This window comes from Anastrepha obliqua, chromosome 4 (genome assembly GCF_027943255.1).
Source record: "Anastrepha obliqua isolate idAnaObli1 chromosome 4, idAnaObli1_1.0, whole genome shotgun sequence".
Classification (NCBI taxonomy): Eukaryota; Metazoa; Arthropoda; class Insecta; order Diptera; family Tephritidae; genus Anastrepha; species Anastrepha obliqua.
In genome coordinates this window covers 32,988,551-33,001,479 of record NC_072895.1, presented here as the reverse complement: position 1 = coordinate 33,001,479, position 12,929 = coordinate 32,988,551, and the positions used below count along the sequence as shown (strand labels likewise).

Below are 12,929 nucleotides of genomic sequence, written 5' to 3'. Positions count from 1 at the left end.
CGATTTTTTAATTACTTTAAAATTTTTTAAAAAGCTTTAAACTTGCAAAATTTAAAGGTCCACAAAATTTCATACACTGAATTTTTCTAAACTGTGTAAATGAAAACTTTGAAATTTTGATGTACTTTGTTGAATTTTTAAAAATTTTCAAAAAGTTTAAAACTTTGACTTATATGATTTTTGCCGTAGTATAAACTATTTTGTTTTTGTAATAAAAAAATATCACCAGGCAAAACTGTTGCGCTGCTATTATTCTGAACAGAAGTGCATCAAATAAAGGGTTTTCCAATAAGAGGTGTTATTTTGATATTTAAAGAAAAATGCTATTTTTTGGCTGCCCTATGCCCTCGATAGCCTCACGAATCCCATCTTTGAGGTCTTGAATCGATGCTGGGCTGTTGGCGTAGACTTTCTCTTTCACGTCGACCCAAAGAAAAAAGTCACAAGGCGTTAAATCACAAGATCTCGGTGGCCAATTGGGATCACCTCTTTGAGAGATAACACGGTCCGGAAACTTTTTCCGTAAAAGATCAATGGTTTTGTTGCTTGTGTGGCACGTAGCGCCGTCTTGTTGAAAATAAACGTAGTCCAGATCAATACCATCCAATTCCGGCCATAAAAAATCCTTAATTATCTCTCCTGTTTAACACTTAACACCTGTTATTGGAAAACCCTTTATAAAGGGCGCTCTCTGAAAGTAAGCAGAGTTGCTGCATTTCATCAAGGTGGAGTCGCGTTTATGTTCAGCTTCTGCTCTTTTGGACGTACGGAGATTTTACGTAATCGATAGCATCCACTCCTCCCACTGTTTTCATAAGTGGTTCTGGAGGAAATGGAACATCGGGAAATTTGCTTTAGCGCATTATTTACGAACTACCGTCTTGTCTTCTATCTGATGTTATTGTGAGTGATTTACTCATGTGTCTCCGCCAGTGTTGCCATTTTAGCTTTTTTCAAGCTAGATTTAGCTTTTTTTGTTTTCGTTTAGCCGGAAAAAATGTAATTTAGCTTCTAACTTTTTTTTAGCCTTTTTTCGAATTTTTTTTAGCTTTTTTTAGCTTTTTTCTAAGATTAATAAAATTCGATAGTATAAAAATTGTTAATCTAGTCTCCACAAAGTATGTATAGTGTGTGTCCGCTTAACACTGAATGGCAGCACGAACAATCGATTATTGCACTGTTCTTTTCACCGCCAACATTTCCATGTATAAATGCAAAATAATTTTCGAACATTCCTAACGATTCGCGCCGCGTTGTTGCATCGAGTAAAATTTGCAGAAATATGGAAAGGTAAGTTAAAATTGTGCATTTAAAGGTAAAAATTGTTAAATTTATGTTATTATACCTATTAGATATTTTAAAAAAGCTGTGCCGGCTCCAATTGAGACATCTTCGAGTGAAGAGGACAATTTGAATGAAGTTGAACCGAAAAATACTAAAAGGTAAGTGCGTACATACATACCTATGTATGTTTGTATGCACAAATGTATTGCATACTTTCAAGAAAATTCTAAGAGTTTGCCGTTTAACGTAAATATTATCAATAAAAGCAACGAAAATCTAATTTATTTTCGTTTATTGATAAATTTAACGTTAACATGCAGCCCTGAAGTAACTATTGTGAAATAAATAGTTGTGTATTAAACAGGTGTTCCCAAAGAATTGATTTACAAACATCCGAGAGTGAAAGTTCGTGCAGCTATTCGGATGAGGAATCACCGCGCAGAAAGACCAAAAGGTATTATATTCACATGCCGCTTTTATTGTTTTTTATATTAAATGACGTTTTTTTGTGGCGCAGATATACCCAACAAGTGAGAAAAGCTTGGTTCAGCGATAAAAGGTTTAAAGATTGGATATCTGAATATGATGACAAAATATTGTGTAAGTTTTGCGGCTGTAAATTGACACCAAAATTATGCACTTTGATAGCGCATGCAAATACGAAAAAACACAAAGCAACAGCAGGTCCATTTTTAAGAGGAAAGCAGGCAACAATTTCTTTTAAAGCTGTTGGTATTATTTATGATACAAAGCGAGCCGAATTAGCTAACGCACTTTACGTCGCTTCACACACAGCTATCTGTTCCGTAGATCATTTATCTACGATTCAAAGAAACTCGTTTCACGACAGTTCAATAGCTACAGGAATAAAACTGGCTCGATCAAAATGTAGTGCTTTAATTCGAAATGTGCTATGTCCATATTTTAAAAATCGGTTACTTTCTGATATCGGTAGCAATCCATACAGCTTAATTATTGATGAATCGACAGATATAAGCGTTAAAAAGTACCTCGGAATAGTGATAAGATATTATAGCGCTACCAGCAAATCAATTGTTAATACATTTCTTACACTATCAGTTATCGAGGATTGCACGGCAAAAGGATTAGTAGATTCAATCTTAAAAACATTGAGTGAGTTTGGGTTAGATATTAAAAACTTAAGGGGCTTAGGAACAGATAATGCTAGTGTTATGGTAGGCAGAAACCGAGGCGTGATTTCTTTATTAAAGCAACATCAACCTAATATTGTTTTAGTTCCATGTGTTTGCCATTCGATCCAATTGGCTGTTTCGTCTGCTTCGAAATTACTTCCCAATAAAATTGAATTTTTGATATCAGAAACATATAACTGGTTTTCTAAATCCGCAAGTAGACAAAATAGCTATTCCATGTTGTATGCTGCCATAAATGATGGGCTAGAACCTTTACAAATGGTTAGAGCCTGCTCTACTAGATGGCTGTCTATCGAAGTTGCCGTTAAAAGAGTAACCAGTCAATGGTTGGAATTGAAAACGCACTTTGGTATTGCTGCAACAGTGGAATGCTGTCATAAAGCGAAGCTGTTGGCAAATCTGTTCTCTGACGAAAATTTAGCTTATTTAATGTTCCTTGGCCCTATATTAAAAGAAGTTCAAATGGTGAATAAGCTTTTTGAAAGCAATTCTGTAGACCCCCTCAAGATGTTCAGTGACTTAAAGTATCTACTTTCAAATCTTTGCTCACTGGTTACTTACTCCTCAGAAACTTTTGACCCATTGTCTTCTCCGTTGTTGCCGTTATTAATTCCTCTTCCTTGTTTCCATTACTCCTTTGAGGAGTTTATGAAAACAAACATTAATGATATAGATACAGAAAAAAATATACGAGATAACTGCCGTAGTTTTCTTATTAAACTAATAGAGCAATTACGCCAACGTTTGCCAAGTAATATCGACACTTTGAAAAATATTAATTTCTTTTCTATGGAAAAAGCACTGAGCGCTGTAAAAACAAACATATTTGATAGTTTCAAACAAGAAAAATGTAGATATACATCTGACGAGATAAGTAACATAGAAATGCAATGGAAGAAATTGCATCTAATCGAATGGGAAGGCATAGATTCCACAGTTGCATTTTGGACACAGGTTCGGGAGTATAAGAATGCGTTCGGGGAAAATCCTTTTGCCAGTCTTTCTAATTTTGTTTTTGAATTTTTGGTTCTGCCGCTGAGCAATGCGGAGGTTGAGCGTATTTTTAGTACGATGAATAATGTAAAAACTAAGGTGCGAAATAGGACTAGTACTACAATGTTAAATGCAATTTTATGTATAAGGTATGGACTAAAAAAAGAAAAGAAGTGCTGTCATGACTTTGTCATAACAAAAGATCTCATTAGTCTCATGAACAATTCCAGTATTTATTCTTATTCCTCGGATGATGAAGAAAATTTTGACATAGAAATATAATAAGACTTTTACAGCCCAATCTAATATAAACGCATTGCGGTAACTTTTTGTCAAAAATTGTCTCATGTACATACAAGTTGTATGAAAGTAACATAAATTAATTTGCGTGCGTAAAAACCTAATTTGATTTCCAATTTTGGTTCTGCGTGACACCAGGGTTTGACATATACACACATATTTTTATCAAGAAAACTTGTGTTTATATCGGTTAGAGCAAAAAACGTCGTTTATGTTCGTGCGTTTATATTAGGTTGGGCAGTTAGTAAAAGGCGCATTTTTTATTTTGTTAACTGGAAGTGGAAATAATTTTATGAAGTACAAATTGCAATGTTTCGTAGCTTTATATTTACATATATGATGCAAAGCATCAGTGTATATACAATATATACTTTTATGAAATTGAAGTACAAATTAAATTTAATGTTTCACTACATGTGTAAAATAGTTATGCTAAGTATTGTTTTTTTTTACAATGAAAATAACGAATAAAACGTAAAAATGGCGTTGTACTTTTAGCTTTTTTTTTAGCCTTTTTTCGATTTTTTTTTAGCTTTTTTTAGCTTTTTTTTTTATCCATCTAGCTTTATTTCTGAAAATGTTCTGGCAACACTGGTCTCCGCTAGTCGTTGCCCTGTCCAGAAATAGTTCATCTTTATGTCGTACTTGCAACTGTAGTAGCTGCTGCTGGGTCTGAATCGAAGTCGTAGGATGATTTTTCCAGCAAACGCTCAAATCGCCTCCCCCTTAGCACTGGATCAGCACATGTTTCGTTTGCGGTTGATAGGACTAGACGAATGCCCCGAAATTCTTTGAAATATTACAGGTTCTCGTGCGAGGCGATCACAATGAAAAGATACGAGCTCCGCACTTTCGATTTCATTAGGGCAGCGGAATGGGCAAAATGGGCCATCTGCCAGCTGAGAGTGATATGGTACTGTCACCTGTATAAGGTGAATATGGCTGGCACGATCGCAGTTAGAAATGGAAGTTCCATTGATGCAAACGGAGATAACGCCGCAGAAAGAGCTACCTCTCTGACGAACGCAGATCTATGCAGACAAGCTCTAAATTGTGAACGACTCAAAAGCATCAGCGAAAACGGCAGAAATTTTTTTCGCCTTTCGCTTTCGCCCTTGGAGTGCAATGGTAAGCCCTTTAAGACAGCTTTCAAGAGCGTTTCCCAACCTATCCCTCTGAGAGAGTGTTTTCCAGAATATGATTTCCGCAAAAATTCCATCTTTATAGCTGGGACTTCTATTCACAATCAAGGGCACTCTCTTCCCTTCCTGAGATGAATTTGAAGAAGTAACATCGGCATGGACATAAGTGAATCGATCCCAACTATTGTTCATCTTGATAACTTTTCGGCGAGAGCATTTGTTGTGCATATTTAATTCGAGGGCGATCCCATACTCGACAATCATTTACTCGCCTTCGTAATTTAACTGAATACTTTAGCATATTTTTTTGCAGATATTGGATGCTTGGTTAAGGTGAATCGAGGTGTATGAGATCAGTTAGAGTTGGTCTCCTATGCTGATGATTGTTTGATAATGGTGTCGGCCAATGACATCGATGGCTTGGGCTTCAAAGTGAATATTTACCTCACCACCTTTTCGCGCGTTTTCAACGCGAGTAAGCTCCAACTTTCCCCCACTAGATCCACGGCAACACTCTTTACCACCTGGACGAATGAGGTCAAACTACAGCTAAAGGTGAAAGTCGATGACATACCAATACCGACAATTAAGAACCCCAAAAATTTTGGGCGTTTGCTCTCGTCTTCAGCGCACAGACAATTGCCACTAAGGTTCAAAACTGCAACAAGGTCCTTAAATCGCTTGCCGGCAGCACTTGGAGCAAAGTCAAAGGAACGTAGCTGGCGACATTTAAAGCCATTAGCCAGCTGGTTCCGAATTATGCTGTGCCCAGCACCAGTGACAAGCAGTGGACAGTTTCAGACATGTCAGAATACTGAAATCCCTCCTGCAACACCTTCACAATGAGGCATCAATGCTCCCCATCAGGGAGCACAATAAAATGCTGAGCATAGGGTTTCTGCTTGGGTGCTACCGAAGGTTTCCTGCTAGAGCCTGAGCCGCCTCTCAGGCACGTCAGGAGGCGTCTCTTCAACTGTTCTGACGAGATCCAGGACGAAACGAATCTACAACTACTGGAACGGATAGTATTGTAACCGCAAGGACTGGGATCTATATCCAGCCAAGGACTGTCACCTCAGCAGTATTCCCCGTAAATGTATGGGAAATATATATGCTGCACCAACACAACACACAGTATACATACAGACGCTAAATGACATTCATCAGGAGACACTTACCATCTTCCTAAGCTCCCGACCGCTGAATACCGTCATTGGAGTCCAACCACCATCTATTGCAGATGAAGAGCTTCAGCTATCCCGAGAGACCCTCGTAACTTTGACCCAATTGCGTCCTGGATATTGTAGCAGGTTAAACTCCTACCTATTCAGAAACGACCCCGACTACTCAATATATGTCTAGCATATGTCGCTTCTACGTTACCGGGAACGACCCGGATTTACTATATATCCGGCCAAGGGCTGTCACTCCAGCAGCACTTCCCGTACATGAATTGGGAATGTTTTTGCTGCTACAACAACAACTAATCCCTTTTTCACATGCCCCATCAAACCTACTCACCTAACACCCCTCTCCCTCTGGACCCAACCTGTCGAAACAGCACGTTTCCTGGGTCTGTCGTTAGATGAGTTAGACGAAGAGGACCGGCAACTACGTCGGTCTGACAGGGCTTAGTAAGCTGCTACAACAAAATAATCATTGTTTCATTGATTTCAACCAGTTTTTGCAATTAGTGAAATACGACAACTACGAGCTTTTCAGTGAAATTCATACTTTTAGATAGCAAATTAACGGAAACATAATTCATACTTTCGTTGATGTTCGGTCCAGTGAATCACATTATCGCAAATCCGCCGATACAACTATTTGGTTTGCACCACAAAGTCAATTGAATTAACTCCTTTAAATAAATAAAAAAAAACATAAAAAAATTAAGAAAAAAAATTAAAATTCAAAAAAAATTAAAAACAAAAAAAAAAAATAATAATTAAAAAAAAAAATTTAAAACAAAAAAAAAAAAATAATAATTAAAAAAAAAATTTAAAACAAAAAAAAAATTAAAATTAAAAAAAAAATTAAAAACAAAAAAACAAATTTTTTTAAATAAATAAAAAAAATAAAAACAAAACAATTAAAAAAAAATTAATAAATAGAAATAAAAACAGAGAAAAAAATAAATTAATTAATCAAAAACAAAAATAATAAAAAAAAATAAAAATAAATAAAAAATTAAAAAAAATAAAAAGTTAAAAAAAAACTATATTAAATAGAAATAAAAATAGAGAAAAAAATAAATTAATTAATTAAAAACAAAACTAATTAAAAGAAAAATAAGAAATTAAAAACAAAAATAAAAAATTAAAAATAAATAAAAAGTTAAAAAAAAAATTAAAAAAAAAATAATTAAAAAAAAATTAAAAATTAAAGAAAAAATTACAAAAAAAAAATAAATAAATAAATAGAAATAAAAATAGAGAAAATATAAATAAATTAATTAAAAACAGAAATAATTAAAAAACAATAATTAAACAAAAAAAATAAATAAATAATTGGTGCGTAGACTTCTGTTAGGTGTTTCGCCGAGCACCTCCACCTATTTGTGGTGTGCGTCTTGATGTTGTTATATACAGTTAGAAGGCCGAAAAAAGCGATTTTTCCAGATTTTTATCTGAGAAAACTTTTAAATTTATTGATCTAAAAATTTGTACCCATATTATGTTATCTTTTAACTGTATTTTAAGACTTAGTATTAGTAAAAATATTTATTTGGAAAGGTCAAGTTTTGCGGTAACCCCTATATCTCTGAACTGGAACCTCGGAAATTACAAAACCAAACAGATTTCGTTAAAGTAATGTTAAATCTAGTAATTAATCGAACGAATAAGCAAAATAAATTTTTTTGGCAAAATGGCGGTTTCTCAAAAAACAAATCGTTTTTTAATAAAAATTTCGGCCTTAAATTCTTTATAAAAAAAATATTTATCAGTGAGAAAAAAATTTCGATTAATTAGTAAAAAATATATTTAAGAAGCTCGTGTTAAAATTTGAGACCAATCGGTTTAGCCGTTTTCGAGTAATGTTGGTCACCGATTTTGAAAACACCATTTTGAGAAAAATGCGCTGTCGCTCCGGCCTTGTACTTTCGAGCATTCCGAAACGCCTTTTCAAATTTGCGTGCAACTTCGAAAATATTCACCGGAACGATATTAAATTTTCTATGTGTATTCTTAAATATATGAACATTAAGAAAAAAAAATATTTAAAAAAAAAACGATTTTTTGAAAATTCTAACTGTATATAACCCTTTAAGCCGACTCCAAACGCCAAATGCTTTTTACGAAAAGCTTTTTGATGGCAGAAATACACTCGGAGGTTTACCATTGCCTGACGAGGGTAGACAATTTTATTACGAATGCTGTTGCGATGCAATATTTAAATAATATTTTATTGTTAATGACGTGGTTTGTATACAATGTTAATGACCAGTATTTAATTACATTAAGTTCCTTACATAACCAACACAGTTCAATAAATTAATAGGTAATAAAACTAACAATATCAAAAGAAAGCAACCATGTGAGTTGTATAGCCTTCAGATAAAAGCGTAATTGAGAAAGGGCTACAGTCAAATACCTGTAAATGTAATGGTTTAACATGAGCGAGAGAGTCTGCCCTTTTGTTTGGCAATGAGACAAATTACGCATTTAGATGCGTATCCTTAGCAAATCAAAAAATTTTAAATTTAGATAACGTGCGATTGCGTGGTGATGCTGGAGTATCAAAGCCATTGTATACCGAAATTCTACTTCTTCTTACTTTTGCCCTGGGCAGCGGGTTGTGGGGCGCCAGTTAGAGAAGCTAATTCCTTTTTTAACTGCAGTAGCACCTCAACTTCAGGCTTCCATACGCTGGCATCGCCGGCCGCTTTCAAACGGCGTACCTTTTCGCCCTAAATATAACAACAATTAGGAATATTAGTGAATGTTGTAGATTTTTATTTTGATTTTCTATGCTCACTTGTTGTGTAATACGCTGTTCTAGTTCTTTAACTTTGCCATCGCTGACGGATGGAGCAGACTTAGCGGGTGGGGCCGCTTGGGCAGCGGTTAGTTGTTTCTTGAGATCCAGCAACACATTAACTTCCGGTTGCCAGACACTTTTGTCCTTTGTTGCCGCCTTCAACTGACGCACTTTCTCGCCCTGCAAACGCACGGCTTCTTCAAGCTGAGCAACTGTTTGCGTGCCATTAGTAAGAGGCGGAGACGACTTGGCAGACTGCGCGTTCGCATTATTTGCTGCAGTTGTCGCATTGTTGGTCGCATTCGTTTGATCTTGCACACCACCGAATTTCTTTTTCAACTCTTCAATGAAGCTTGGTTCCAATTTTGTGAATAATGGCGCTGGCTTACCAATCTTATGACCAGTAGGAAGAAGAATATTGATAAAAGGTTTTCTGCAAAGCATACATACATACATACGTATTAAGATAACCGGTTTTTGACAATAGTTTTCAACATCTTAACTTACTCAGGATTCAGCGGAGTTTGCTTGGCATTCAGTTGCGTTAGTAGTGTACGCGCTAACGTCGGCATGTAGGGTAGCATAAGATTGCCTAAAAGTGCGGCGATGTTGGCGCAAACGCCAATGATGGTGGCAGCCCGTATCTTCTGTTCATCGGTGCCCTTTAGCAGCACCCACGGCTGTTGCGCTTGCATATAACCATTACCGTGGCGGGAAATGGAAAGTAAATGGCGAATGCCATCACGCAATTTAGCTTTTTCAAGTGAATTTACATAGCCGCGTACTTCACGATTAATGAGCGCCAATAGTATGAGTTCGTCTTTGGTTAAAGTCATAGCGGGTATGACGCCATTGAAGTTCTTTTCGCAGAATACTAAGGCACGATTCACAAAATTGCCGAGATTGTTTAGCAAATCGGAGTTGTTACGCGCCGCCAAGTCATTCCAACTGAAGCTGGAGTCTTGTCCTTCGGGACGTGCAGAAGCCAGATAGAAACGCCATATATCAGCAGGTATACCAGTTTCCTGCATGAACAAACAAAATTTAACTCACGCCTCACACTTGCCACTGTTCCTCTTATCTCTCTTACCTGTGCATCATTTCCGAATACGCCAATGCCACGACTTTTGCTAAATTTCCCATCCTCATAATTCAAATACTCTGTCGCCATAATATTGGTTACCATAGTATGACCTTTGTTGCTTGCCAAAAGCGAGCAGGGGAATATAATGGAGTGGAATGGCACATTGTCTTTGGCCATGAATTGAAACAGCTCCACACTAACATCCTTCGATGGAATCCACCACTGTTTATATTCGCTTGTATAGTGTTTGGTCATCGAGATGTAGCCGTATGGAGCATCAAACCACACATAGAATACTTTCTTGTCAAAGCCAGCAAGCGGCACTGGTATGCCCCATTTCAGATCACGTGTGATACAGCGCGGCTTCAGACCCTCACGCAACCAGGAACGTGCAATTACGCGCGCATTGTTCGTCCAGCCAGGTTCAGAACCTTCAATCCACACACGTAGTTGCGGTTCAATTTTGGGCAAATCGAGGAAAAGTTGGTTTGAGGATCGTACTATTGGCGCGCTGCTACAAACTTTGCAACGTGGACGGATCAGTTCGGTAGCATTGACTAGTTTGCTACACTTATCGCATTGATCGCCACGCGAATCTTCATATCCACAACCAGGATGAGGGCATGTACCCTCAACGAAGCTGTTGGGAGAATTAAAAATTGATGCTCAAATCGTAGGTGAATATGTAAACTTTTTAAATACAAACCGATCGGCTAGGAACCGTTCACATTTTACACAAAACAGCTGATCGACGCTCTCGGTAAAAATATAGCCATTCTTGTAGACATCATTGAAAGCTTCTTGTACAATTCTAAAATAATCATACTTAATAAATCAAGTTATTGTTGTTGTCAATAGAATCTTACTCAGTTTGCTGTGACGATGACGTTCGACCAAAGAAATCGAAACCGATGCCAAACCAACGGTATACGGAATTATGGAGATCAAAGTATTTGTCACAAATTTGTTTTGGTGTGAGATTCTCAGCAATTGCCTTGTTCTCTGTCGCCGTGCCATATTCATCAGTACCACAGATATACAAAGTATTGTAGCCGGCTGCGCGACAATATCTGCAACAACATAACTATAATTTGTATCTATTAATAATAAACATTTCGTTGCACTAACCTTGCAAATATATCAGCAGACAGCACACATCCGATAATGTTGCCCAGATGTGGAACATTGTTTACATAGGGCAATGCGGAAGTTATTAGAATATTGCGTTCGCCTTGCTTGGGCAACACCGTACGCGGTTCAATACGCTGTGGCACAGACACTTCCACAAAACTGTTGCGTGAAGTATTCAACTCATCTTCGGAAACGGTATCTGCCAAGTTACCACCTGTTTCGGCCAACAGCTTCTCTGATTCAGACTCTGTATGCAACCGTACGGGAACTTGGCTTAGACCACCGTAGCGATTGGAGTGTTGCAGCGATGTGAAGGTAAGTTCGGTTAATGGAGTTTCAGCCAATACTGCTTGAACTTCAGGCAGCGCTGAAAGTTTACGATACCACGCCTTCAAGTGCTCTATATTCTGAGCGCCCTTCAATGTGCCGTCGGGTGCTAACAAAGACCAAACGGCTATATCAGCAGCGCTTATTTTATTTCCTACTAAAAAGGGTGATGCCGCTAAGCGGTCGTCCAATTTTCTAACTAAAAAATTTAGCACGGGCAAAGCATCCGGATTGGCACGATGTCCGACTGCCAGGTGCTGTGCTAGGGCGGGCGCCAATTTCACGGTTGACCATTCTAACCACTGTAAAACGAAAGTAAAAGTCGTTTTAAAATATATATATGTAAAAATTTCAAGTAAAGTGTGTATATTGACCTCGTCTCGAAGGACACCTTCATCTGGAAATAAATACTTGGCCACTGCATCGGTAGAAAATAGTGTCAAACCATTTTCTAGTACTAGCGCAGGCAGCACCAAAAAATCTTTGCCAACAGTATCTACAAATAAAGAAAGAATATTGCATCAGATCGCACTGCACGCCTTCTCATATTTATTGGAATATCACTGTGTTATGATTAAACAGCGTTGGAGTGCCACCTGCAGTATTCACTCACAACTAAACCTACCGTTTAATGTGACTTTAGTCACTTCCACAGGCCGGTTTGCAAATTTTGCCAGCAATTGCAATTTAAATCCAAAGGGGTTTCCTTCATTGGTATAAATCTTCATATTGTTTTTTATTTTATTAAATATGATTTTCTCTAATATCTAAAATCGCAGAAGCACGCGATAGTTCTTCACTGACAGATACAATTAGATTCGGACAGTTGCCACGACTTTGTCTGAAATTGACTGCCACAGAGTTGTAGTTGGAGGTATGATATTTTGTGTTAATTTGAAAAAGACATAATATATTTTTTAGGAAAAAAATATACAAAACCTAGTGAAATTCACCTACAGGTGAGGTGACAACTAGACAAACTCATACCATTGCAATGCGTGCAATCGCCTGCCAAGAGAATGGGCCTGACGCAATACAGGCAGACCTTGAACGGCATTTCCCGAAACTCCATAATCGCCTTAACAAACTATCGCTCGATCAGTTTCGAAGTACGTTGACCTATGCAGTGATTAGCAAAAATAATTAGCTGCAAAATTGACAATCAGCTGTCATGACTGTTTTGAAAGATTTTACTGCTTAGAAATTGATTTGGTGGAATATGTTATTGTTTTTTTTTTTCGAAAAAAATATATAACCTAGTTATATGTGAACCTATTATGGCACAAACGAAGAGCTTTAGCAGCCACGTGAGATTCGTTACATTCTCGGCACATCACGTTAGATAGTGTAGAGGTTGAACTCCAACCTATTTAGAATCTACACCAACATATTCCTAACGACTTCTCCAAATTTCCAAACTTTAAACGCGTTTTTCTCAAAACACGTTTTCTGAAATTGGCACGCAGCATAACTCAAACAATTTTAAATATTTTTAATCAGGTTTTTCACTAC

The 12,929-nt window shown here is 37.0% G+C and overlaps 2 protein-coding genes across 2 annotated transcripts; one reads left to right on the top strand and one right to left on the bottom strand.

Moving 5' to 3' along the window:
• The first annotated feature begins 1,211 nt into the window (after positions 1 to 1,211).
• LOC129244073 (uncharacterized) lies at positions 1,212 to 5,740 on the top strand. The gene is made up of 5 exons (XM_054881687.1): positions 1,212 to 1,290; positions 1,353 to 1,442; positions 1,649 to 1,738; positions 1,802 to 2,983; positions 5,395 to 5,740. Exons 1-5 carry the CDS (start codon positions 1,283 to 1,285, stop codon positions 5,738 to 5,740), a joined length of 1,716 nt encoding a protein of 571 aa, XP_054737662.1. The 5' UTR covers positions 1,212 to 1,282.
• Positions 5,741 to 8,273: 2,533 nt separating this feature from the next.
• LOC129245047 (methionine--tRNA ligase, cytoplasmic) lies at positions 8,274 to 12,221 on the bottom strand. Its single transcript, XM_054883009.1, has 9 exons — positions 12,043 to 12,221; positions 11,792 to 11,913; positions 11,088 to 11,719; positions 10,826 to 11,029; positions 10,666 to 10,770; positions 9,966 to 10,599; positions 9,383 to 9,900; positions 8,873 to 9,308; positions 8,274 to 8,804 (listed from the first exon to the last, which is right to left on the bottom strand). The coding sequence occupies exons 1-9, from the start codon at positions 12,143 to 12,145 to the stop codon at positions 8,658 to 8,660; spliced, it is 2,901 nt and encodes a 966-aa protein (XP_054738984.1). The 5' UTR covers positions 12,146 to 12,221; the 3' UTR covers positions 8,274 to 8,657.
• Between the last annotated feature and the right edge of the window lie 708 nt (positions 12,222 to 12,929).